The 22,773-nt window shown below is 46.2% G+C and overlaps 1 protein-coding gene across 2 annotated transcripts in view; it reads right to left on the bottom strand.

Annotated features, from left to right (window-relative positions):
* CAMK1D (calcium/calmodulin dependent protein kinase ID) overlaps nt 1-22,773 on the bottom strand; it is a 394,045-nt gene that overhangs the window by 46,612 nt on the left and 324,660 nt on the right. For both annotated transcript variants that reach the window (XM_081820587.1, XM_081820588.1), the window contains exons 4-5: nt 13,618-13,756; nt 7,658-7,784 (exon numbers count right to left, since the gene is read on the bottom strand). In XM_081820587.1, coding sequence (XP_081676713.1) covers nt 7,658-7,784; nt 13,618-13,756 — 266 coding nt within the window. The remainder of the gene's footprint in view (nt 1-7,657; nt 7,785-13,617; nt 13,757-22,773) is intronic.

Genomic DNA, 22,773 nt, shown 5'->3' with positions numbered 1-22,773 from the left:
TTTCAACACCAACGGTCTAAGAGGATGAGAATGATGTGGTGCTCATAGCCATATACTAAAATGGGATGTTTAAGGGAGTAAATAAAAAAATCAAGCTCTGTGGGACAAATGGCCACACAGAAGAGTAAGGACGAAGCGCTAGGGCCAGAGGGCCCATGGGGAAAGATGAGAGGAATCACCGTGACAGGTTGCCGACGAGGACAAAAATGGGTGATGGTAACTTACTCTCTTTTTTTCTTCTCTGGTCTGAGGGAAGATGGGAAAAAATGGTGTCAGTATTCTCGACACATGGATATTTATAGATTTAAAGGAGTCACGTGTCTCTAGAAATATATGATATGGCAGAACCAGAAAAAAATCAGAGAGCTCAGTTAATCCCTCCAAGAAACTGAGAACCCAAGAGTTTAATGAAGGGCTCAGGCCTCCCACCTGTCTAACCAATGGCGGAGATATGCAGGCTACTTGTCCTAGTGCTGTGACTGGTAACAGCTAGGGGCTGGGTGGCTTGGAGAACAGAGGTCCTCATCCCAACACCACGCTGGCTGCAAAGACTACTTTCCAAGATCTCATCAGAGCCACAAGTCCCAAATCAAGCTCGAAGAATGCCACGGTCTCATGAATTAAGGGCATTCCTCTAACTGTCAAAAAAATATGCCAAGAATGTTGACCAACCTTTCTTCATTTCCATTTACAAGAGACACGATGAAACTTGTTTCAACTCTTTTAGCCCAAGCTAGACCAAAGAGTTGTGTGGGCAGCACTACAAGTAAGTTATGGAAGGAAACCAGAAGGACTCCTTTTCCCGAAGCTTTAGTAACATGACAATCAGCCACCACGTGAAGAACCATGGTGTGGTTGTGCTGATAAACACAGGACCAGGTGTAAGCGCGCCTTCCTATTTTTGAGCAACATCCCACAATGAAACAGTGTGGTTGCTGGTGTGGACTCCAGACGAAGGACTGTGCACTGTGGTGGATCATCAGTCAGTAGGGCTCGATGAAAAAGGAAAGTCTTATTTAGCTCAGAAACATCACGAAGCAATTCGAGTCTCTGCCACCCTGCCTTCCTACCCCTTCTAAAGAGAAGTTTGGGATTCCTGAGTCACCCTGCTAGCAAGAGAACACATGCTTGCCTTCCTCTGGCAAGGCACTCTGTCATTTAATCTATAGACCATGGTTTGAAGGTCTTCTAAACTGCTTAATTTTCTTTCTGAAATCAGGAGAACGAGACCCACAGAATTGGAGAAATCACATTAGTGCACAAACAGCAACATCAAGAAATAGAACAACAGGCTTTCCTCTACCAAGAGGAGTTGATGTGTCATCTTTAGTTTATCAATGACATGACTAGAATGGGTGCTTTCTGTGACTGCCTGCTTCTATTTAGTGATTCAAGAGAGACCATTTGGATATTTTAATTAACGTAGCAGAGCAAGCAACGTAAGTAACTTACTAACTTTCTTAGCTCTGACACCAAGGGGAGTGTTACACCTGGCTCAATTACATGGATTCCAAATCTAGGTCAATACCGTCCTGACTGCCACCGTGTTACCCTGAGAAGCTGATTGCCACCAGAGAGCCCCATCCTTTCTTCTAAATTATCCCCAAGTACTTGTTTATGCGAGCCCCCTCTCCGAGCCAAATGAGTCTGTTCATTTCTTCCACACCCGACAAAAAGTAGTTTGGGACTCTGGGCCTTTGTTCTCCTGCTTATACTCTCCCCATCTTGGCCCAGAATTCTACTCTTTCTTCAAATCACGCCTCTCCCACGAGTTTTTCCCTGGTCATTCCAGTCCTTGCTGATCCCTCTCTCACCTGTATTTGTAATGTTGCTTCTGAAATACAGCAAACACGCTGCCTTATATGGGTCTGTATCACCCACCAGCCAGACTCCACTGGAGGGGCCCTAGGTGTTAGAGCGAGCTCTAGGAGCTGCCAGCAGTGGGAACCCCATACACAGTGATGGACAGACGCCCACACTCTCCTGCCATCAATGAGCTGATGCTCTGCAAGCACCCCGGCTCCTCATAAAGGACACATAATATCTGGACAGCTGTTAAGGGTAAAGGGTGAAGTTCAAGGTATTCAGATCCCTTTGCCTTCTCAGGCACCATGTGCACTGGGATACTTGGGATAAACAGCCCTTTTTTTTTCATTATTTCATCATTATTAGAGAGCTCATTTAAACTGAAGTAATCTTGATATTGCCAAAATTCACTATTCAGCTGAATAGCCATTTAGGCAATAGCAGTAAGAACAACAACAACAAAACAACAGCCTTCACAAATTGAAGCCGATACTTCTATCTAGAAGGAGTCTGAACTAGAGCTGAAAGCAGAGAGCAGCCCTCTGCGTCTGGCTTGGGCTCCTGGACAGCACGGACCCCAGAATCGGGAGTGCCGACGGGGCGACGGGGCTGGGCTCTCCTGTGTACAAATCGAAACTGACCAGTAGAGGTGGGCCTGTGGCTTCTTTGTCCAAGATCCCAAATTCCAAGACCTTGCAGAGATAAGCCAGTGGTGGGGGGCAGGTGGGAGTGGCGGCGTCCAGCCCCAGGATTGACAGCATGCTGGGGTCCTCTTTACAAAGACCCGCTTCACTTTGTGCCCACTGGCTGTCAGGCTCCCACTGGCTTAATCAATTAATCGTTCAAATGATCCGTAAGTCAAGGCCCCCAAAGTCAAAGGTCAACACCCAGTCTTCATCTTACTTGATTTAATAGCAACAACTGACACAAGAACTTTCTCCAACCCGAAGCACTTCCCAAGATACCACAGTGCCCTGGTTCTCTTCCCGCTTCACACGCTGCCCCCTCACAGTCCCAAGGTCTCCAGGGCTCAGCTGTGGGACCTCTCTTCTCCTCCATCATTCCCTGCTCCCGCCCCCCTGCCACCCTTGGCCATTTCATCCAGGTGCACGGCTTCAAAATACATCTGGAAGCTGTCAGCCCTCAAATACAGTCCACCCTCATGACACACGGGTTCCGTACTTGTGTAAATTTGCCTCCTTGCTAAAATTTGTAGTCGCCAAATCAATGCTTGCCATGCCTTTGCAGTCACTTATGGACGTGAGCAGAGAGGCTCTGGCTGAGTTTCTAAGGCGCACTTTCCCTTGTTTGACCTCAAACAAGGCGACACTCTACCCTCCTGTTTAGACTCTCATGTTATAAACAAGTATCATTTTCATGGTCTAGTTAGCGTCAGGTTTTTCACATTTCTGCACATTTTGTAGATTCATGGTTTAAAACGGCCCCCAAGCGCAGTAATGAAGTGCCGTCTAGTGTTCCCGGCACAAGAAAGTGGAGATGTGCTTATAGAGAAAATATGTAGCTAGAGAAGCTTCCTTTAGGCATAAGTTATGGGGCTGTTGACCATGAGCTCAACATTCATGAATCGAGACTATATATTAAATAAGGTGTCACTGAACAGAAATACACGTAAAACAATGTCAGGCATCAATCAGTAGATGAAAATGAGAGGACCAGAGGCTCATGAGGAATCTGACCCTGATCTCCCCTGGGAACAGTGGGTCAGTATTTACTAGTTCAGGGTCAAGGTGATGTTACAGAACATCATTACTGTGCATAATGAGAATCGATTGTATCTTGTTGCAGACCAGATCTCTCCCCAGAACTCCAGACTTGTGTTCCAACTGCCTTCTCGACCTTGCAAACTTGAACAAATCAAAATCTGAGCCCCTGGTAATATTTCTGCAACCTGCTCTTTCCACAGACTTTTACTTCTCAAGTAAGGGAAACTGCACCCTTCCAGGGGCTCAGGCCAAAAAGACCTTAGAATTATCATTGATTTCTCTGTCTCTAAAACCCTACTTTTAGTTTTTCAGAAGATCTCCATGACATTACCTTCAAATTTTATCTGGAATCTGACAACTTCTCACTACGTCCCCTCTGCCAACCTAGCTCAGACCCCACCATTTCTCACTTGGATAATTCCAGAGCCTTCTAACTGGTCTCCCTCCTTCCACCCTGGCCCTGCACACTGGCATCTCTCCTAATCCCCACCTGTCTCCTAGAAGTATCCTGGTAAGAGTCAGATCATGCCATGCCTTGCCTCAGAACCCTCCCATGCCTCCCCCAACCCTGAGTAAAAGCCATACTCTTGATAATGACTTCTAAGTCCTGGTCTGCACATGTTCTGCCTGTTCCTTCTCTGACTTTACCTTCTACTGCTCTCCTCTTTGCTCACCCTGCTCCTTTTGCCCCCCTCCCCCACATACCCCTGCCTCGGGGCCTTTGCACCATCCTTGGAATGCTCTTCCTCAATATGGCCAGCGACTTCACTTCTATCAAATCTTGACCTCTTAGTGTAGGCTGCCTTGATGACTTTATTTAAAATTGTAACCCCCTACACACACACACACACACACACACACACACACACACACCCTATTCTCTTTCCTGCTTTATTTTTCTCCATAGTACTTATCAATCTAAGATATTAAGTAATAGACTTAGCTGTTTGCATACAGTCTGTCTCCCTCTCACTCAAATGTAAGCACCTTGATTGAGGGCAGCGACTTTTATCTGTTTTTCTTTTCCTTTCTACTGATGCATCCCCAGTACCTAGAATAGCAGGTAGGCACTAAATAAATAATCCTTAAGTGATAAATAATGTAGCACTTACCAGACATTATTCAACCTGCCTGTTTACCCTCTGTCTTTCACAATACTGTGAAAATTTTGAAGTCAGAAACGCTGTCCCTACATATTCATATTCCTAACACCAAACCACTGAGCATGGCACATAACAGGAATTTAATAAATGCATGCTGAATGACTGGAAGAAGAGAAGAGAGAGAAAAATGCTAATTTTCATCATGAACCTTGGGTTTTTACTAATTTAACAAACATCTGTGCAGAGATGAATAAGATAATCCCCCCTGTAGAAAAACCTGCAGTGCAGTGGGAAAGAGACACTGATACTTATGGACCCTGACACAATGTAGTCAGAGCCATGGTGAAAAAGTGGTCAGGAAAGGTCAGGAAAAGAACTAGGATGACAAAAGAGAGAATGGGTGTTGGGAAAGCAGCCCAAAGGGGGCAACATGTAAGGTGGGTTTTGATGGATGAACAGGAGTTTGCCATGCAGCCTGGGTGGGGGTTGGGGGGTGGGGAGGAAACAGCCCAAACTCTGCTGCTCACTGCCCAAGGTATAGGTCTACAAGGTATGAGCTGCCCAATGTAGCCCCTTCCTTGCTCTAAGAGGACTCCCCAGGCATCTCAGTGCTCAACAAATATGAATGATCGGAACAGCTACATTCCCACAGAGCTCCTCTCTCCCTCCTCACTCAAAGAAAATTCCATATCTGACAATGGGATTACTTGACAGCTCCACTTGCCACCCTTTAGGGTAGCAACATTAAGGGCCACGTCTACACATTGTTCCCAGTTCCCAGACTCATCAGCATCTGACATCTAAACAGAACCAGACTACAGGGATGACAGCCGCTTAGAAACCCAGAGAAAGTGCCGTTCCTGGGTTCTGCCAAGGCACAAAGAAGCAAAAACCCATTTGGAAAGTGCTAGAGCTTTCCAGTGTCAGAGCCCAATAGGAGAACAGTGTGATGCATATGTTAGTACGGACACTTGTGTCAGAACATCTGCCCTGCAGCCTGAGAGTCAACTTCTTGCAGGGGGAAGCTGGCGAGTCCCAGCAGCTCCTTGGCCCGGCGGGGGCCAGTGCCGTGGACTGCGCTGCAGACAGCAAAGCCATCCTGACAAGAAGACCAGACACCATGACCTCACGGGCCTTCGCATTTCCTGATTCACCTGCTGAAACAGGCTTTTCTCCTCTGTGTCTTTGAAGAGAAAGGAGGAGAAGCACATCTCATTCATTTTTATTTGCCGCTTGCCTGGAGGCTTGGACTGAACTGGAGAAATCCCACATACACACCGCACGCACTCCTGCTCCCACCCCCCCCCGCCCCCAGGGCACATGTGTGCAGCTCCCACGTGCAGCGATTCTAAGTACCCCCCGTTGGGGTCCAGCCGGGTCCTGCTGCATCACTTCACCAGCCCAGAACCGAGAACGCGCAGGGCACCATGCATCTCATCCAGGCCAAGGTTGTGCTGGCTTCTCTGTGAGCAGAACCACCTCCCCGTCTCTGTCCAGCGCACACACCAACCAGGGACACGGTCCCTGCCCGTGACGCTCACACCGCCTTTATCTCCTCCTGAGTCTGTTGCTTCCCTTCACGTTATTCTCCGTTCCCCTTGGCCAGCTCTTCTCTCCTGTCCTTCGGGCACCTTTAAATATGAGAGGGTTGTGATCTAACACCCACGTTATGCCAGCACTCGAAGGGCCGAGAAGGGCCCCGGAGGTCATTTGGAGTTTCCCACAATGCACTGGGCCCCAGGCTCATGAGGTTTGAGGCCTGCTGACCTCAGCCTGGCCTGAGAAGGCCATATGATTGTCCCTCAAACCAAACAGGAATGATGCCATTCATAGAACATTCCCTCCTCTCTTTCAGGCGGGCTGCCTATTCTCATGAGGAAAAGCCATCCTGTTGTGTATGATGAGAATTCAGCCTTGGTCTCCGTTTTCCAAAGTCTTTTCCAACTCCCTTTCCCCCTGCTCTCAGACATTCCCAGCTTGTATCCTCTCCCCAGACTTTTCCCACTTAGGGCTTTGACACCAAGCTGATGCCTCCACCTGGGACACTCTGTCCCCTCACAGCCCCAAGGCCGGATGCTTCTCCACATGCAGGCGAATACCCCAGTCTCATTCCTGTTGCCCTTAGCCGTCCTAATCCCCCCAGCGCCTTGCCACTCTATTGCAAGCCCCATTTTATCTTCTTCATTTTCTTCCCCTTTTATTTTCTTCATTTTCCACTTACCGTGGCCTGAAACAACCCCATTCTTCGCATCTTTGTCTGGTGTCTGTCACTCCCAACTAAAATGTGAGCTCCATGAGGGCAGGCACCCCGTGTGTCTCATGCACGGCCTTCACCCTCATGCCTAGAACAGCTGCTGGTACATAGTGGGCACCTTAGTATACATTTGCTACATGAGTGAATACATTTGTGTATATCAAAGTCTCGAAAACCACCAAGAATGCCCATGGCCTTTCTCCAGGTCCCCAGAAGACAGAAGGCGCTTCTCAGCATGCACGCGTTCAGCTCTGCCACAGCCTTTTCTGCATTCTCAATGTTTGGTACAAAGAATGTGGGGTTCTGATTTTAGGAAAAACTTTAGTTCTTGGCTTCGCCAGTACCGATAGGGACTTTAAGAGTGACTTCGTCAAGGTATGAAGTAGGTTCCTCCTATCGATATTCTCTTTCTGGTCGCTGCTATCTCAACATTTTACATGTTCTACTTGTGTCTGCACCTCATCATATCTTAGCACCTCACTGTAAATCATTTGAAAACACGGACATGTATGCCATATTTCTGGCATCAGAACCCAGGCATTCATCCAAATCAACTCCAGGCCTCCACTCAGGCCCACACTCAAATTAGACGGGATTTCTCCCCAACTATTAAAAGGTTTCAGGGGAAACTGCTTCTCTTCTAACTCATTCCAATGTCTCTCAGCCTTTTTATTCTCCCCTCGAGGGGAACGAAGACAGTTGTGATCCTGCGCCAGGCTCAGGTGCTTTAAGACAGACAAACTGGACCCGAACACACACACTGCGCTTACCAACATAGCCCGGGGTCCCACAGGCTGTGGACATCACATCTCCTTTGCCCTCCATTTTTGACAATCCAAAGTCACTGATCATTATTTTGGATTCCTCATCTTGACTGTAGTACAACAGATTTTCAGGCTGGAAGGAAAATAAGAAAAAAAATGGACAAAGTGTGTTTAAAGCTGGCTTCATTGTGGGAGACTCACCAAGCCACGAAATCTTGTTTTTTTTTTAATTTAAATTCAATTAGCCAACATATAGTATATCATTAGTTTCAGATGTAGTGTTCAATAATTCATCTGTTGCATATAAAACCCAGTGCTCATCACATCACGTGCCCTCCTTAATGCCCATTACCCAATTACCCCATCCCCCAACCATCTCCCCCTCAGCAACCCTCAGTTTGTTTCCCATAGTTAAGAGTCTCTCATGGTTCTTCTCCCTCTCTGATTTCTTTCCATTCAGTTTTCCCTCCCTTCCCCTATGATCCTCTGCACTGCTTCTTATATTCCACATATAAGTGAAACCATATGATAATTGCCTTTCTCTGATTGACTTATTTCACTTTTTAGCATAATACCCTCCAGTTCCATCCACATCGATGCAAATTGTAAGTATTCATCATTTCTGATCAAGCCACACAATCTAATCACAGTTTAAGAACATGCTTGACCTTCGGACATAGTAAATGCATTAAGAAAAGCAGTGTTTAGTAAGAGCGATGTGGAGGACCCTGCACAGTATTGGACACTTAGAGGTTTTCAGGAAATGTGATTCCCTTTCCCTTATCAGTACTTTGTCTTCTTCACAAAAGTGAACCTTATATTGGGGCAGCCTTGCATACCTCTCAGACTTGTCAGTTTATTTCTTGGGCTGAGAGAGGGGGGATCCCCAGAAATGACATGACTTCTGCAGGGGCTCTTCTGTTCCCTTTTTCTGACCCTTGTTAGCAACCTCTCTCTAGTCTAAGGGTCTCTCTTCCCGCCTTTGGTAACGTCCCATGTCTTGTCATTCTGACAGATGCGTCCCGCTTTCGCCTCTCCTGAGCCAGTGGACACCCCCTCCCCCGACTCTGCTTCCTGGGAAATAGAGGGATGTCATCACGGAAGACCCAGCACTTCATAGCCACGTGTCCTTAAGTACCCTGAGCTTCTGTTTGCCTTTCTGGAAAACATGGGTTGTGGTGGTTCTTCGTTTGCTTCCCGGAAGAATACATGACAGAACTCAGCTCGACATGTGGCAGAGGTGTGATCACAGTTCCCGTCCCCACTACCGTTCTGCACCTCAGGGACACCTCCATGGCAGCTCCTTAGGAGGGGCCGAGGGGAGGCAAAGCAGAAGTGTAGCAGGGAGACAATGAAGCGAATAAAGCTTCATTGCATAGTGTTTTATGAAAAACTGGGTATCATTCTTAACAAAAAAGAGAGAGAGAGTGGAGCTCAGGGAGACTGAGGGAGATGTTCCAGCCTCCGGGGCCGGGCCAGTCCTGCTCGGACGGAGCTTGAACACAGAAGGGCTGCCTCAATTAATGGCGTTGTCCCTGAGGGAGATAATGTTGAGGACTGACACCTCTCCTCTTCACCCACTAGGAAAATTCTGAAGATTGACCCAGCGAATAAGCAAATCACTTCTCTCCTTTACATTAAACCTTAAGGGAAACACAATAGGAAGACTCAGAACTGGGGAAGCCACTTCCCCTCACTGTTTCAGGTCTGGCTCTTCTCTCATCCCCAAGAGTGAAGCAAGAGCGTCTGTCAGTGGTTTGCGGTGAATCTTTGGTTCCTGAGCGTTGAATTTGAGGAACCATTCTCTCATAGAGTGACTCGGCCCATTTCGAGAAGTGGTTCTAGTCCTGGCTGCCCAGCAGAATCACCTGTGACAACACCAAATGTCTGCATGTCTTCTTCAGTGGATTTGAGACGGGCCCGGGCCTCTGGATGTTAGAATCCACGGGGGGATTCTGATGTGCAACCACTGCTGTGAGGAAATTCTGAGAACTGCCTAAGACCCCCTCCTTGACCAAACTGTAGTCAGCCCTCTTCTTGATTAGGCCTCGACCTTGGCCTTCTGTGTCCTTCCTGTCTGCCGGGCCTGCATAGTCTAGTCTTAGCAAGAATCCTGCTGAGTCAGCGTAGGAAGAATTCCCTCACCCTTGATATCTGGCCAAGTTCTTCACCTCCCACCTTGCATGTTATTTAAAAAAATGTATTCAGACACTTGGTAAAGACAGTAAGGAAAACTTTATTCAGGGGGACCACTGCCATGGGGTTCTACAGTCAGAGAGGAAGAGTAGACTCAAGTCCTAATACAACAAGGACGAATGGAAATTTATACCCAGGAGCAGGGGGAGCGTCAGTGGATGGAAAGTTACTAAGAGGGGATATCAAGGGTGGGGGGTGTGTGGCTACATCAGTTTCAGAGGATCCTTGTTGAAAGGCAGGCCAGGGTGGGCAGATATGGAGGGTGGAGGATAAGGAATCTGATCAGATCTCAAGGGTGGGGGATGTTCACCAAAGTGACTCAGTGGGATTCTTGCTCAGCCTGGACTACATGGGCAGAGCCAATGGACTAAGCACAGAGCCCAAGGATGGAGCCTGGTCAGAAAGAAGACTCAGGAGGGGCTGAACTCAAGTTTGGTCAAGGGAGAGAGTCTACCAATGTCTAATAGGTTCTTGGCCAGCCTTTAGCAAGAATCCCCCCATCCTTGGTATCCCTTCTTAGCAATTTTCTATCTACAACCCTCATTCTGCTCAAAGGCTATAAATCCCCACATGTCCTTGATGAACTTGGAGTTGAACCCAATTCTCTCCCCTATTGTGATATTCTTGCAGTAGCCTTAAATAAAGTCTTCTTTAGTTTAAAAAGTGTCAGAATAATTTTTTTTTAACAGAACCCAAAAGAAAAAATACTATCCTTCATCCAAACTCATAACATGAGAAGGAATGGCACTTAACATTCACAGTGACATTAATTCCGTGGATGAAGCATGCGGTTAGAAGAAAATCAAAATGTATGCTTGAGGGTGCTCTCAAGGAGTTTGAAGAGAGAATAAAATGGGCCAATCAATAATCAAAATAAGAATAGTGCTTTAAAAATGGGGTGAAATAATCTCATCAAAAGGTGCACATGGTTCATGATGAACAGTACGGATCTGATCATAGGGCAGAGAGGACTTTTTTTAAGTTTCTGATTTTTAATCTTCCTGACCCAGTACTTCTGCAGCTGAACAGCTAAGTAAGGAGTGGGAAGCCAGTGACCTCAGGCTACTCAACAAGGCTGCCTCTAGGCAAGAGATTGCCATGGGGCCAAATACCCCTCCTTACACATTCTTCTTCCAGGGGATACATTTGGGTCAGCAAAGCACTCTTTTGCAGGACAATTACCAAGGAGGGTTCAAGAAACTGGTCATTCACAGCCTAGATCAGTACTTGTCCACAAGCATCTCCTGACTTAGTAAAGATGGCGGGGCTTTTTCTTGAGGGGAGTGGGGAACAGGAAAGTGGGAGAGAAGACAGGCTCAGGGGTAATCCAGATGGAGGCCCCCAGTTGGCAGTAGGAGGGCTTGGTCAGGCAGGGGGCCCAAGGGGGATCTGGCAATTCTGCCTGGGGTCCCGAGAAGCCCAGGATTCACCTAAAAAAAAATAATGTCCTTTATTTTATGACATCCTTGCAAGACAACAGGTGGTCAATGCTGGAGTTGGAAAGTCAATACCAACCTTTTAATAGTTCACATAACAAGCTTTTAAAAGATCTGAATCAACACTTCCTATAAAGTTAATGTTATACACAATCACTCTCCTAATTCAGTGATTCCCAGCTGGTAGCAATTTAGCACCCCAGGGGACATTTGGCAGCGTCTTTGGTTGTCTCGGCTATAGGAGTGGTCCTGGGTTCTAGTGGGTAGAGGTCAGGGATGTTGCTCAGCATCCTACAATGCATGGGCCAGCCCCCCACAACAAAGAACATCATGCAGGGGCTGAGCCCTATCCTGATCTGAGGGGGCAGCAGTGGACATTTCCTGCCTCAGTCCCTTGTTTTGAAAAAAGGACAACTGATTGTCTCTAGTAGCTTCCTGGGGCAAGAAGACACGAGACTACTTTTCTGGAGGAAGAGGGAGGAGGTGTATTCGCATGTGAGGGTGCGGTGGTATCCCAGATCGTGCCCTAATCTTAAACTAACCTCATCATGTTCTTGGCCCTGGAGCATACACTTTGTTTTCATTTTTCTCAGATGTTTATGAAAATTTAATAACCCTAGCCCAACTTCTGCCATGTAGCTCAAACTCCTCTGTTTCTCTGAAAAGCAGTGACGAAAGGTCCCAACATGGCACTTCTTTCCACAGTGATCATCAGCCTGGTGGTCTCACAGCTGCCGGGGCTGGGAGCCTCAAATCCTTCCCTGAAAGCTCTGTGTGGGCAGAAAAAGCAGTTTCTCCTGTGCAGCCCATCTGCCTTCCGAAGGGGGAATACACAGTGCCCCTCGAGGAATGTTCTCTGCGTAGGAATGCCCATCATGGGACACCTCTGCGGTCGGTCACGACGCTAACTTGTTCAGAGAGCTGCCTCCTGTGTTCTAGAAGCAGGGAATCAGCATTTGGTGAGGGCACGAGAGAGCCGAGCAGGCGCCACCGCCTGGCATAGAGGGGCCAAGTGGGCTTAGCCCTCTCAAGGGCCTCTAGGTCCTGAAGATTAACCAGTTGGACTCACAGCCCATTTCAGCTCTCAAGAAGCCTGCAAAAGGCAAAAGCTGTAAGGACTCCATCAACATTCCCAAATACCCTTGTCTGGCAGTTCTCTAAGAATATTCCCAGGATAACATCAGCATCACCTGTAAACCCCTTAGAAATGTGAGTTCCTGGGCCCCACTGCAGACCCACAGCACCAGAACCTCTGGAGTGGGGCCAGACAATTCTGACGTAGGCTAACATTTGGGAGCCACTCCCCTAGTTGCTGGAAAATACCACAGAGAAGAAGAGGAGAGAACTTCACAGTGAGACCTTACGAAAAGAAAAGCTATACCACTTATTCACACCCAGTACTAGATAATGGACAGTTACTGAAATTCTGTTTTAAAAAAGGCTTCTGGTTTGTTCTTTAAACTGATTTAGATTTCACAGAGTCATGCAGAGCATGGCTTCATTGCAATAAAATCCCTGTGTTTATGAGGTGAGTGCAGGTATGTGGGCTGGAGTGGAGTTTCTGTCTTTACTGGTGCAGTGAGCTCTGGGGCCTGGACCCGTGGCCGCTGTAGAATGAAGCCTCAGTCCAGCCTTCATTGCTTTTTTGCTGTTCCTCCAATCAATATGTTCGCTATCTACCCTTGATGGCGTATGTTTGATACCTACCCTTCGGTATCTATACTGACCGGGGAGGGATGAAATGCCAGGGTGCCCGATGAAGGCCCCGATCCTTCAGTGCTATTGCGTGAAGGGTCAGTATGCCAACTCTTCATCAAGAAAAGATAACACTGTAACCTACAGGACACCGGGGGAAGGCTGTGATCGTAGGTCGTTCAACCTGTTTTTCTGGGTAACCTTCTATTTGTCTTCTTCTGTCATGCCCTCTATGTACTCTCTCCCTTTCTTTTACTCAGGGTGGTGTACCAAAATGGGGCCAGAACTGGGGGAAGACTGTGAAGAACTGCACTGGGAGAAAGGTTTTCATGGCCAATAGGTCCTAAACAAAATTACCTTTCAGGTCGGCTTGAAGCAAGACAAAACCTACCTCCCTGGGGCCCTTTGGCTGTATCGTGGTTATAAAATCTCCCAAATGATGGCCAGTGTCATTGATCTACATCATCTTTCTTTGGGTCCCAAAGGCCCTGACAACTAACAGTACACAAATGTCCACCATTCATTCCACCCATATCGCCATCAAGGCAACCTCATCCATTTTCTGGAGACTATCCTCTTGGACAGGTCATTGTGGGTGGGAGAGTGGTCATGGAGGATGTTGCTAAGTGACGGCCTTACCTTGAGGTCCCTGTGGACAATGCCCATTCTATGGAGATAGTAGACAGCATCCAAGACTTGGCGGATCAGAGTGCTGGCATCTTTCTCTGTGTAAAATCCTTTCTCCACTATCCGATCAAACAGCTCTCCGCCGGATACACTGTTTTGTTTTGTTTTTTTTAAAAAAAGAACAAATAAGAAATTTGAGGGGACCTGAAATTGTTCAGGGAAAGCCATCAATAAGAGATTTCAATATGACAAAAGAACCAAACTTTATTTCCAAATAAATTCCTTTTCAGATTTAAGTTTTGCCCCATGGATTCCCCAGAAGCTATACCAAGGAAGCGTTTCTATGTCATGATGGTATGAGTATCCAGAATGGAATAAAGGCAATACAAATAAACCAGGGCTCATGGACTAGCCAGGATTGAGAAGTCTCTTCTGGCCTTTGCTTCCAACCTGCTATGACAATGTAAGGTCAGAACAACTTTCTAGAATATTGGCACCATCAGATACAGGGAGATGATGGATAGAATGCCTCCTTCACATAAGGAATTATCCTTAAAGGTCTGGAGGGTAGGGAGAATGGGGGGCAGCATTGTGGGCAAAGCAATGAATAGCCAACAGGAATGTTTGGGTTCTTGACCAAGTTCTGCTCCTAATATGGTGAGGGCATGGGCGTTCCTTGAATCTCGGACCTCAGTCTTTTTATCTGTAAAATAAAGGGGTTAATCTAGTCAACCATATCCAACAGAAGGTAGGGGCATGCCCTCGGAGGCATCAGAACCTGAAAGCCAATTGTGATTTACAAAAAAAGGAAGAGGAACAACACTCCATTACCTTAACACTGATTTTTGGTGATATTTACTTTTAATTTGTTTTGAAATTCATGCTGCACTATACGTTTTCTTTGTGTTTATTGTGTTTGTTATTTATTGTATTTATTGTCTAGATTGGCAAAGGTCAAACAAGCCCAGGTGGACAGCCCCCAGAGCCCCATTCAGCTCCGATATTTGCTGTTGCTTTGAGTTTAGCAAAGTAACAGAGCTGCACAAATCTAACTTGGAACAATCCCCCAGCCTAGCCTTCCAACCCGCAGAATATATACTCCTCCAAGAAACACAGTGCTTCTTTCAAATAATTACGCCATCTTGGAAATCAGCTTCAAGGGATATATTAACACCATTTTCCTGTATAAAAAGAGAATTTCCAAAAACAAAATGAAGATGATTTATTTGAACTACTAAAATCATAAAACGGTTTCCCAAACAACTTTTACAGCTTTCATAGATATAGTAAAAGACATGCCCTAGCAGTAACACACATACACACACACGCAGCTCTGATTCATTTGCGGCAAGTCATGGCAATTAATAGGCAATAGCTGATCCACCAAAACCTTCCCTTTAAAAAACCAATAAAGAAAACCAGTTGCGGCTTTAAAAGGCCTAGGTGTTCAAGTGTCTCCCATTAACGAGAGTCATTCTAAGCGATGTTGTGCTTGGATAATGTCTTGTTTCCAAAGCAAACTGAGCAATCAAGATAAGGAAAGGAAAGACGTTCGGGAGCAATGAACAATTCAGAGAGTGAAAAGAAATGGAGACATCAGGGCGAAACTATCTTTTGATGACCAGGTTGTCTAAATGGTCCATCCTTAAGTAAACCCAGATCCCAAGACCTCCCCCCCTCAGCAGCAGGACATCAAGCTCTCACCAGGCTTCATGTTTTCAGATCCTTCTTGCCATGAGTTCCAGTGGAAGAACTCTGTAGACTTTGAGGGTCTACTACAGAACCTGTGTGTGTTCACTTCAGTTGATCATCTCTTCAAGCATTCATTTAAGACTCCCTGGGTGCCCACTAGGGGCCACCTACCGTGCCCTGTGGGTGCCAATCCTGGCAGCATTAGCTCTGAAGGAGGAAAGGTCTGTTTGGATTCTGCCCCTCTTCCTCCTCCGCCGTCCACCCACATTCCAATCATGGCACCCCTTCCAAGGGCTCCCGCGCTTTCTTACCACTGATCTGCCTGCCGCTCACATCCTCTGTTCTGCAGCCTACTGGAAGAGCTCAGGCGGAATGCTCATCCCCTGACTGCCCCCACCTCCCACCCTGAGTACTCTATGACCCACCTTTACCAGATTCTCTCCCTCCTTCAAAACTGATCTCTCCTGCTTCCCATTCTCTCAAAGTCCTCCCTTCTCCTATGTGATCTATAAGGTATTAATAGATCTTATTGAAGCAAATATTTGTCCTCCGATAGGGCAGCTATGCAGTAAGAACTGAAGCATCAGAGTTGAAGTGTAATTGTAACTGTAGTACGTTCTGTCACGGTCTCCATGCTCCGCACATTTGATATTTCAGTTCTGAAATTTCAAATTGCACCAGGGCTTTCTTCTGAACAGGGCTCAGAAAGTATTTGGTTTCTTTAGAAACCAAGGCAGAGGGGAGAAGTCAAAAAACTTGCCAATAAAAAAAAAAAACCCGTAAGGATACTCATAAAAATGCCTTAAAATTTGCAAATCACTGTATACTTTTCAAAAATCTCCTTAAGCATACATTTCAGATGGCTACTGTTATGTACTAATAACTGTTTATGCCCCCTCCCATATTCATGTGAAACCCTAAGCCCCAGTGTGATGGCATTTGGAGATGGAGTCATAGGCAGGTTTTTAGGTTTAGATGAGGTCAGGAGAGTGGGGCCCTCATGGTGGGATTAGTGTCCTTATAAGAAGAGAAACCAGAATCCAGTCCAGTTCTCTCCTCTCCTCTCCCTCCCTCTCTCTCTCTCTCTGCCATGTGAGTACACAGTAAGGAGAAGGCCATCTATAAGTCAGGAAGAGTCCTTAAAAGGAGCCAAATCAGTTGGCACCTTGATTTTGGATATGCCAGACTCCAGAACTGTGATGTCTGTCATTTAAGCTGCCCTGTTTCTGGTATTTTGTTATGGCAGCCTGAGCTAAGACACCCACTTATTTTGAAAACCATCTGTGAACCACCAGAATCCCAGAATCACTGATGGGAATGTAAGTTTAGAATTGTGGTGAGGGGTGTGACTCATTTTCAGGCCTGCAGATCATGAATAGGTCGGGTGGTTGGCTGCTGAGCTGACTGACAGGTTGCTTTCTTCAATCAATATCCTTTTACAGCACGTTTCCCAAGTGCATGGTTTACAGCTCCACGTTAGAAATGGAGTACCCCAATGAGAGCAGGCCAAGCACTGGGACAGAGTTAGAAGGGTCAGGGGTCAGGTGATGGGGAAAAAGGAGTAGAACCATCATGACAGATCAACAAATAAAATTAATTAATGGTGGCTACGGGAGAGAGGTTCATTGGGGGGGTTGTAGATGTAGAAAGAAACTGGCTATTGGGGTGCCTGGAAGGCTCAGTGGGTTAAGCATCTGACTCTTGGTTTCAGCTCAGGTTGTCATCTTATGGTCATGGGATCGAGCACCGCACCAGGCTCAGCAGAGTCTGCTTCAGATTCTCTCTCCCTCTGCCCCTCCCCTCCTCTCTTAAATAAATAAATTAAATTAAATCTTAAAAAAAAGAAACTAGCAATTAAAGAGGAGAGGACAGACATCATTCAAAATTCTCTATTCTTCTTAATTTAAACTTTTCCATTAATTTAGAACAACCTGTTTTTGCTTTGAACTTGGGTTTGCTCAGTCTCTGATCCTCCATGTCTATTATATTGTCCTGCTATCCCTGTATGTGAATTTTAAATATGCAAATATGAGATCTCAACAAAATTTCAGTTTATTTGTAAAATCTTAAGTAGTGCAATTCTCCTCAAATTAAAGAATCATTGTCAAGAAACATAATTTCAACGCTGCTGGATCAAGTACACGGTAAGTTCTGATTCCACCACAGCATACCGCGACATAACCGAGTCAGCATACCACGCACCCACTGTTAGTACTGGGTAGACCAAGCCATTCTTTACATGCACTTGAACTTCTCCATGCAGTTTCCATAGATGTTATCCCCTTGTTTTAAAATTCACTGCTAAGTATAACTTAAAATTTTTTTTTATCTTATAACAATATCTACACATTCATTAAAAGATAGTACTTGTGCTAATGCTGAAAAATGGGCTCCAAAAACCTGCTCCTCTAGAAGTTAGGTATAATAAAATATGAAGAATGCTGCAGGAAACCAGAATATGTCACCCCAAAATATGCCTCCTTGACATAAAATTTACTTTGAGCTGTAAGCAATTAAGATGCAGTAAATGCAAGAAAAATATTCCCCCTCTTTTGTCTAAAGGCAAGAAATAAGTTCTCCTTTTACTGGAGATAGACTCTATCAGCTCACAGACTGCACCAGGGAATGTACAAACAAACCTCATTCAACTAACCTTTTAGCTCCCTAGACTCCTCACCATTTACCATCCCTGGCCCAAACCCCTCTGCATTGTCAATTCTTCACAAATTTATTGTTTGTGTAAAAGGTATAGAAGCTTCCAGCTCTGATCACTCCACCCAGGTCTTCGTTCTCTGGGGAAGGATCCCAAGTAACTGCCAAACTTCATTAACACGTGTGTTTTCTTCCCACTAATCTGTCTTCGTCCGTTTCATCTTCAGAGCTAGCCAGGGACCTGACGAGGGTCAAGGAAAACTTTTTTCTCTCCCTCAAAGGCCAAACGGTATAAGGCTGTGCTGTTAATTTTAGAGAGCAGTCTGAGAAATACTAGCAGTAATGCTGAGATAATAAAAAGCAGTGTTATAGCAAATATGCCTTGAAATTTACAAAGACCGCTGTTACCTAACTAGACAGCGACGGCAGAAAAGAGCTGGGGACACGGCTACGAAGCAAGGTGGCCTTTATGTGCCCCAGAGCAGCGCTAGTTATAAATGTGTTTTTCCAGAACCATCTCCCCCATTCACATGTAGTCCTAAGAGGAAGGATGAAATATGCAGGATGTGATTGAGAGAGGCTGCAAGCGAAGCATTTTCACCTGTGAGACCCCCAAGGCCCAGATGGCAGAGGTGTGTATTTTTTCACCCAGCCTGGAGAAAGAAAGGGCCCGTCTTCCCAGTTCTTTCCTCAATGAGATCCCAACTCTGTGGTCTCTGGGATTTCCCTCCTCCCACACAGGGCAGCCGCCCAGCTCCGGGGCCTGTGTTCTTAATCCTCATAGCTTCCCTTGGCTTTGGCACCCATGCACCCTGCTCCTGGGGGGACTCTCTCACCCACTCTGGGAAGATTAGGGGTTTATTCCATGCAACCTCTATCCTCAATATTTCCTCCTTTGACAAATCCTACTTTAATAATAAAAATATCTTTTTTTCTTAGAATTCAGTTTCACAATATCTTCCTGGCTCAATCTGTTCAGAAAATTCCAAAACACAAACGCATGCCTCTCCACCTCATGGACCGGATCAGTGTAACTCCTGGTGTTCCATTGTACTTCAATTCTGGCTATTTTGCCTTCTCGATGTCTGGGTGTTACAGACTGACTGGTGTTCCACCCACTGATTTCAGATGTGGAGATCCTAACCCCTCGTACATCTCAGAATGTGACCGTATTGGAGGTGGGGTCTTTAAAGAGGTAATTATGGTTCAATAAGGTCAGATGTGTCCAATATGATGGGTGTCCATATAAGAGAGAAAGAGAGAGAGAGAGAGACCAGAATGTGAGCACATAGATACAACACTATGGGAACGCAGAGAGAAGATGGCCGCCTATAAGCCAAGGAGATGGACCTCAGGAAAAACCAAATCTGCCAACCCCCTGAACCTGGACTTTCTGTTGTTAAGCCCCCCAGTCAGTAGCATTTTTGTTAAAGCATCCCTAGCAAAGTAATAGACTGGGCAATATAAAGGATACCCCATAATCATACAGGGGATCTTTGAATTACATTCTTTTCTTGTGTTTTTCAAGATTTATTGGGGGGATGGGACAGTTTCTTCCACTGTATTTGCATTCTATGCTTTGTTTAATCATCAAATCATCAAATAATCTTGTATCAAGCCAAATATGTTGTCCCTGTTTCCAAGGGGCACATCGTCCACCATGGCAGGGGTGGGGTGGGGACTAAGATACACAGACAAGTAAGCACAGTGTAGATGGTTCTGAAGCTGGGGGGTGGGGGGGTGATGAAGGTGCTTTGGAAAATCCCAGAAAGACACCTAGAAGGGTCCTAGGGACAGGGCAGGAAAAGGAGAGTCTGAGCTGTCTTAAAGGACAAGTGATATTTAGTCAAGTGAAGAAAAGCCCAGGGGACAGGCAGACCCCAGTAATTTGGATTGTCATGAAAGGAGTCTCTGGTGAACTAAATATCTTTGGGGGAATACAGTCAGTGAAAGAGGATTCCCGAAGGCAGGGCAGACTTGAGAGAACAGAGTTAAGAGGAAGGACACGACAGGTGGGAGAAGAGGGTGGAGGCAGGAAGGAACAATGTATGTACAGCAGGCTGACTTATCTGGAAAATGCACCTGGTGAGGATGAAGTCACATCATAAAGGAATCTGCAAATCAAGCCGTGGACTCAGATGGGCTGCAGGGGAAGACAGCAAATTCTAATCTGCCTGGGATCTAAGGTGACCCACTTCGGAAAGGGATGCTGCTAAAGGAGTGACCGTGTGTGGGTGTGGGTTTGGGGTGAGGGGCGTCATGGGCCAAGGGCCCTTTCTGAGATGTGCATGCTGTCATCCAACAAAGGTCTGTCATTGCCATCCTGGAGGCCCACAGCTTTTAGATTCTCGGCCCTGTAGCCTTCCTGCCACCCTCAGAGGTGTTCACAGGAGCAAACCCATTCCTCCAGACCCTTGTTGGCCCGCTCTGCTGTGTGCACTGATTTTCCACCCACCCAAGCAACAACTTCCATTGCTTTCCATGGGGCCTCAGGGATTCCTTGGAATCATCTTCTCTCCAGGTTTCCAACTACGCCCCTTTAGTTCCCAGCCGGCTGCCCCTCGAGGTGGGCCAGGGCAAGTGTGGTTATGGCCAAAACCATGGAAAAGAAACAACTAAAGGCATTTTAATTGTGTATGGGAAACTTGCTTGCTGAGACCCTAATAAAGAAATTCTACTTCTGCATTACTCGTGAGGAAAAGACCAGAGGATTTATTGAGAAATTATTAGCATGTTCAAGGTTTCAAGAGAAAATAACTCCTCTAACTCAAAGCACCTGTTCATGTTTCAATAAAGATAATTAGAAATCATTTTTAGGTTTTTGCATTCCAAGAGGGCAAAGCATATCTTATTCCTCTTGAATCCCCAGTATCTACGACTATTGTATTCCAGTGGGAAAGAAAGAAATCCACAAATAAAGAAATGAAAAACATTCAGCGTCCAAAATGTGGTACAGAGAACCGAAACAAGCCTGAGATGAGTGGTGTAACCCTTTTTGAGCAGGCTCCAGGACCCACCCCACCCCTGGATGACAGGAAAGAGCCAGCCGAGGGACCATGGAGGGGAAGCACTTCTGGGCAAAGGGGTGAGCCAGTCCCAAGATCCTGAGGACAGCAGAGGTCTTAACAGTATTTGGGGATCAAAAAAAAGGTCAGCAGTGACTGGAGTCTGGTGGGCAATGGGTAGAATGGTTGAGAAAGAGGAAGGCCCAGATCATATGGCGCCACGTGTGACAGATTGAATGTTTGTGCCCCACCCCCCTCGATTCATATGTTGAAAACCTAATCCCCAATGTGATGGTATTTGGGGGTGGGGTCTGTGGGAGGTCACTGGGCCATGAAGTCTCTCACTGGCACCCAACTATGCTGGTGCTCTGATCTGGGACTTCCAGGCTCCACAAACTGTGAGACATCAATTTCTACTGTTTATAAGCCACTGTCTATGGTCCTTTGTAATGGCAGCCCAAATGGACTAAGGCACCATGCAAACGAATGTTCAAACAGGATGTGTTTATTCTACCTTTGGTAAGAAATCATTAGAAGATTTTCAGTTGAGGGACAGGTGAACTTATATTTTTTCATGATCATGGGGGCTGCTACGTGGAGAATGGGTTTTAGAGGCAAGAGTGACCACAGGCAGATCACTGAGGAGCTACTGCAGCCACATCCAGGTGAGAGAGGAGGGTGGTTCAGCTTGGGGAACACTGGAACTAGAGAGAAGTGGACACACGTGGAGTACATTTTGGAGACACAGTAGACAAGACTCACTGATGAGGCTGACATGGGCATGCAGGAAAGAGAAGAATCAAGAATGCCTCCTAGATTTTTGGCTTGAGACACAGCCAGGTGGTAGCGCCATTATTTGAAATGTGGGACCTGGTGAAAGAACAGGTTTGGAAGGGTTAGGACAGCACTGACCACCAGAACTTCCTACAATGACAGAATGCTCTTTACCTACAATGTCCAATATGGTAGCTGCTAGTCACAGGAGGTTATTGTACATTTGAAATATGCCAGCACACCTGAAGAATTGTCTTTTGCATTTAACTTTAATTAATGTAAACAGCCACATGGCCCTACCGTATTGGATTGCTCAGACCTAGAGCCTTGAGTAGGATATGTGGAATCTGAGGTGCCTTTTGGATGAAGATATCAAGCAACAGCTGTGGGTATAAGTCTGAAGTTCAAGGACAAAGATCAGGACTAGCATTTAAAATCAGCAAGTCATCCACAGGGAGATGGTCCCCAAAGCCAAGATGCTAGACATGATCAACCACTGAGAGAGCGCAGTTGGATAAAAGAAAGATGTCTGAGCACTGGGAATGCCAACAATCAGATAAAGAAGAGCCGGCAAAGGACCAGGCAGAGAGGTAGGAAGCAAAGGAGGAGAGTGTGGTGCCATGGAAACCAAGTGTGGTGCCATGGAAACCAAGGAGGAGAGTGTGGTGCCATGGAAACCTCTGAGAGGTCAAGCACCATGAGGACAGAGAAATATCCATTGTATTGGGCAAGACGAAGTCCAGGGCTGGAGGCAGAGAGCCGGGAGTCATTGGCATATGAGATGGCCTCTAGACTGTGGGACTGGAGATGTCTGAGGACACAGAGAAGAGACGGGTACCCAGGACTGAGCTCTCTGAGCCTCATTTTTCTCCTCTGTAAAAGGGGTAATTATACTTGCTTTAAGAATCAAGTGAGACAGGGGGGCGGAGCAAGATGGCGGAGGAGTAGGAGACCTGGATTTCGTCTCCTCTCAGGAATTCAGCTGGATAGGGATCAAACCACTCTGAACACCTACAAACTCAACAGGAGATTGAAGAAAAGAAGA

This window comes from Leptonychotes weddellii, chromosome 5, assembly GCF_054177405.1.
Source record: "Leptonychotes weddellii isolate Sample4059 chromosome 5, ASM5417740v2, whole genome shotgun sequence".
NCBI lineage: Eukaryota > Metazoa > Chordata > Mammalia > Carnivora > Phocidae > Leptonychotes > Leptonychotes weddellii.
Note: the sequence above shows the minus strand (reverse complement) of the source record. Positions and strands in the feature narration are given on the sequence as shown.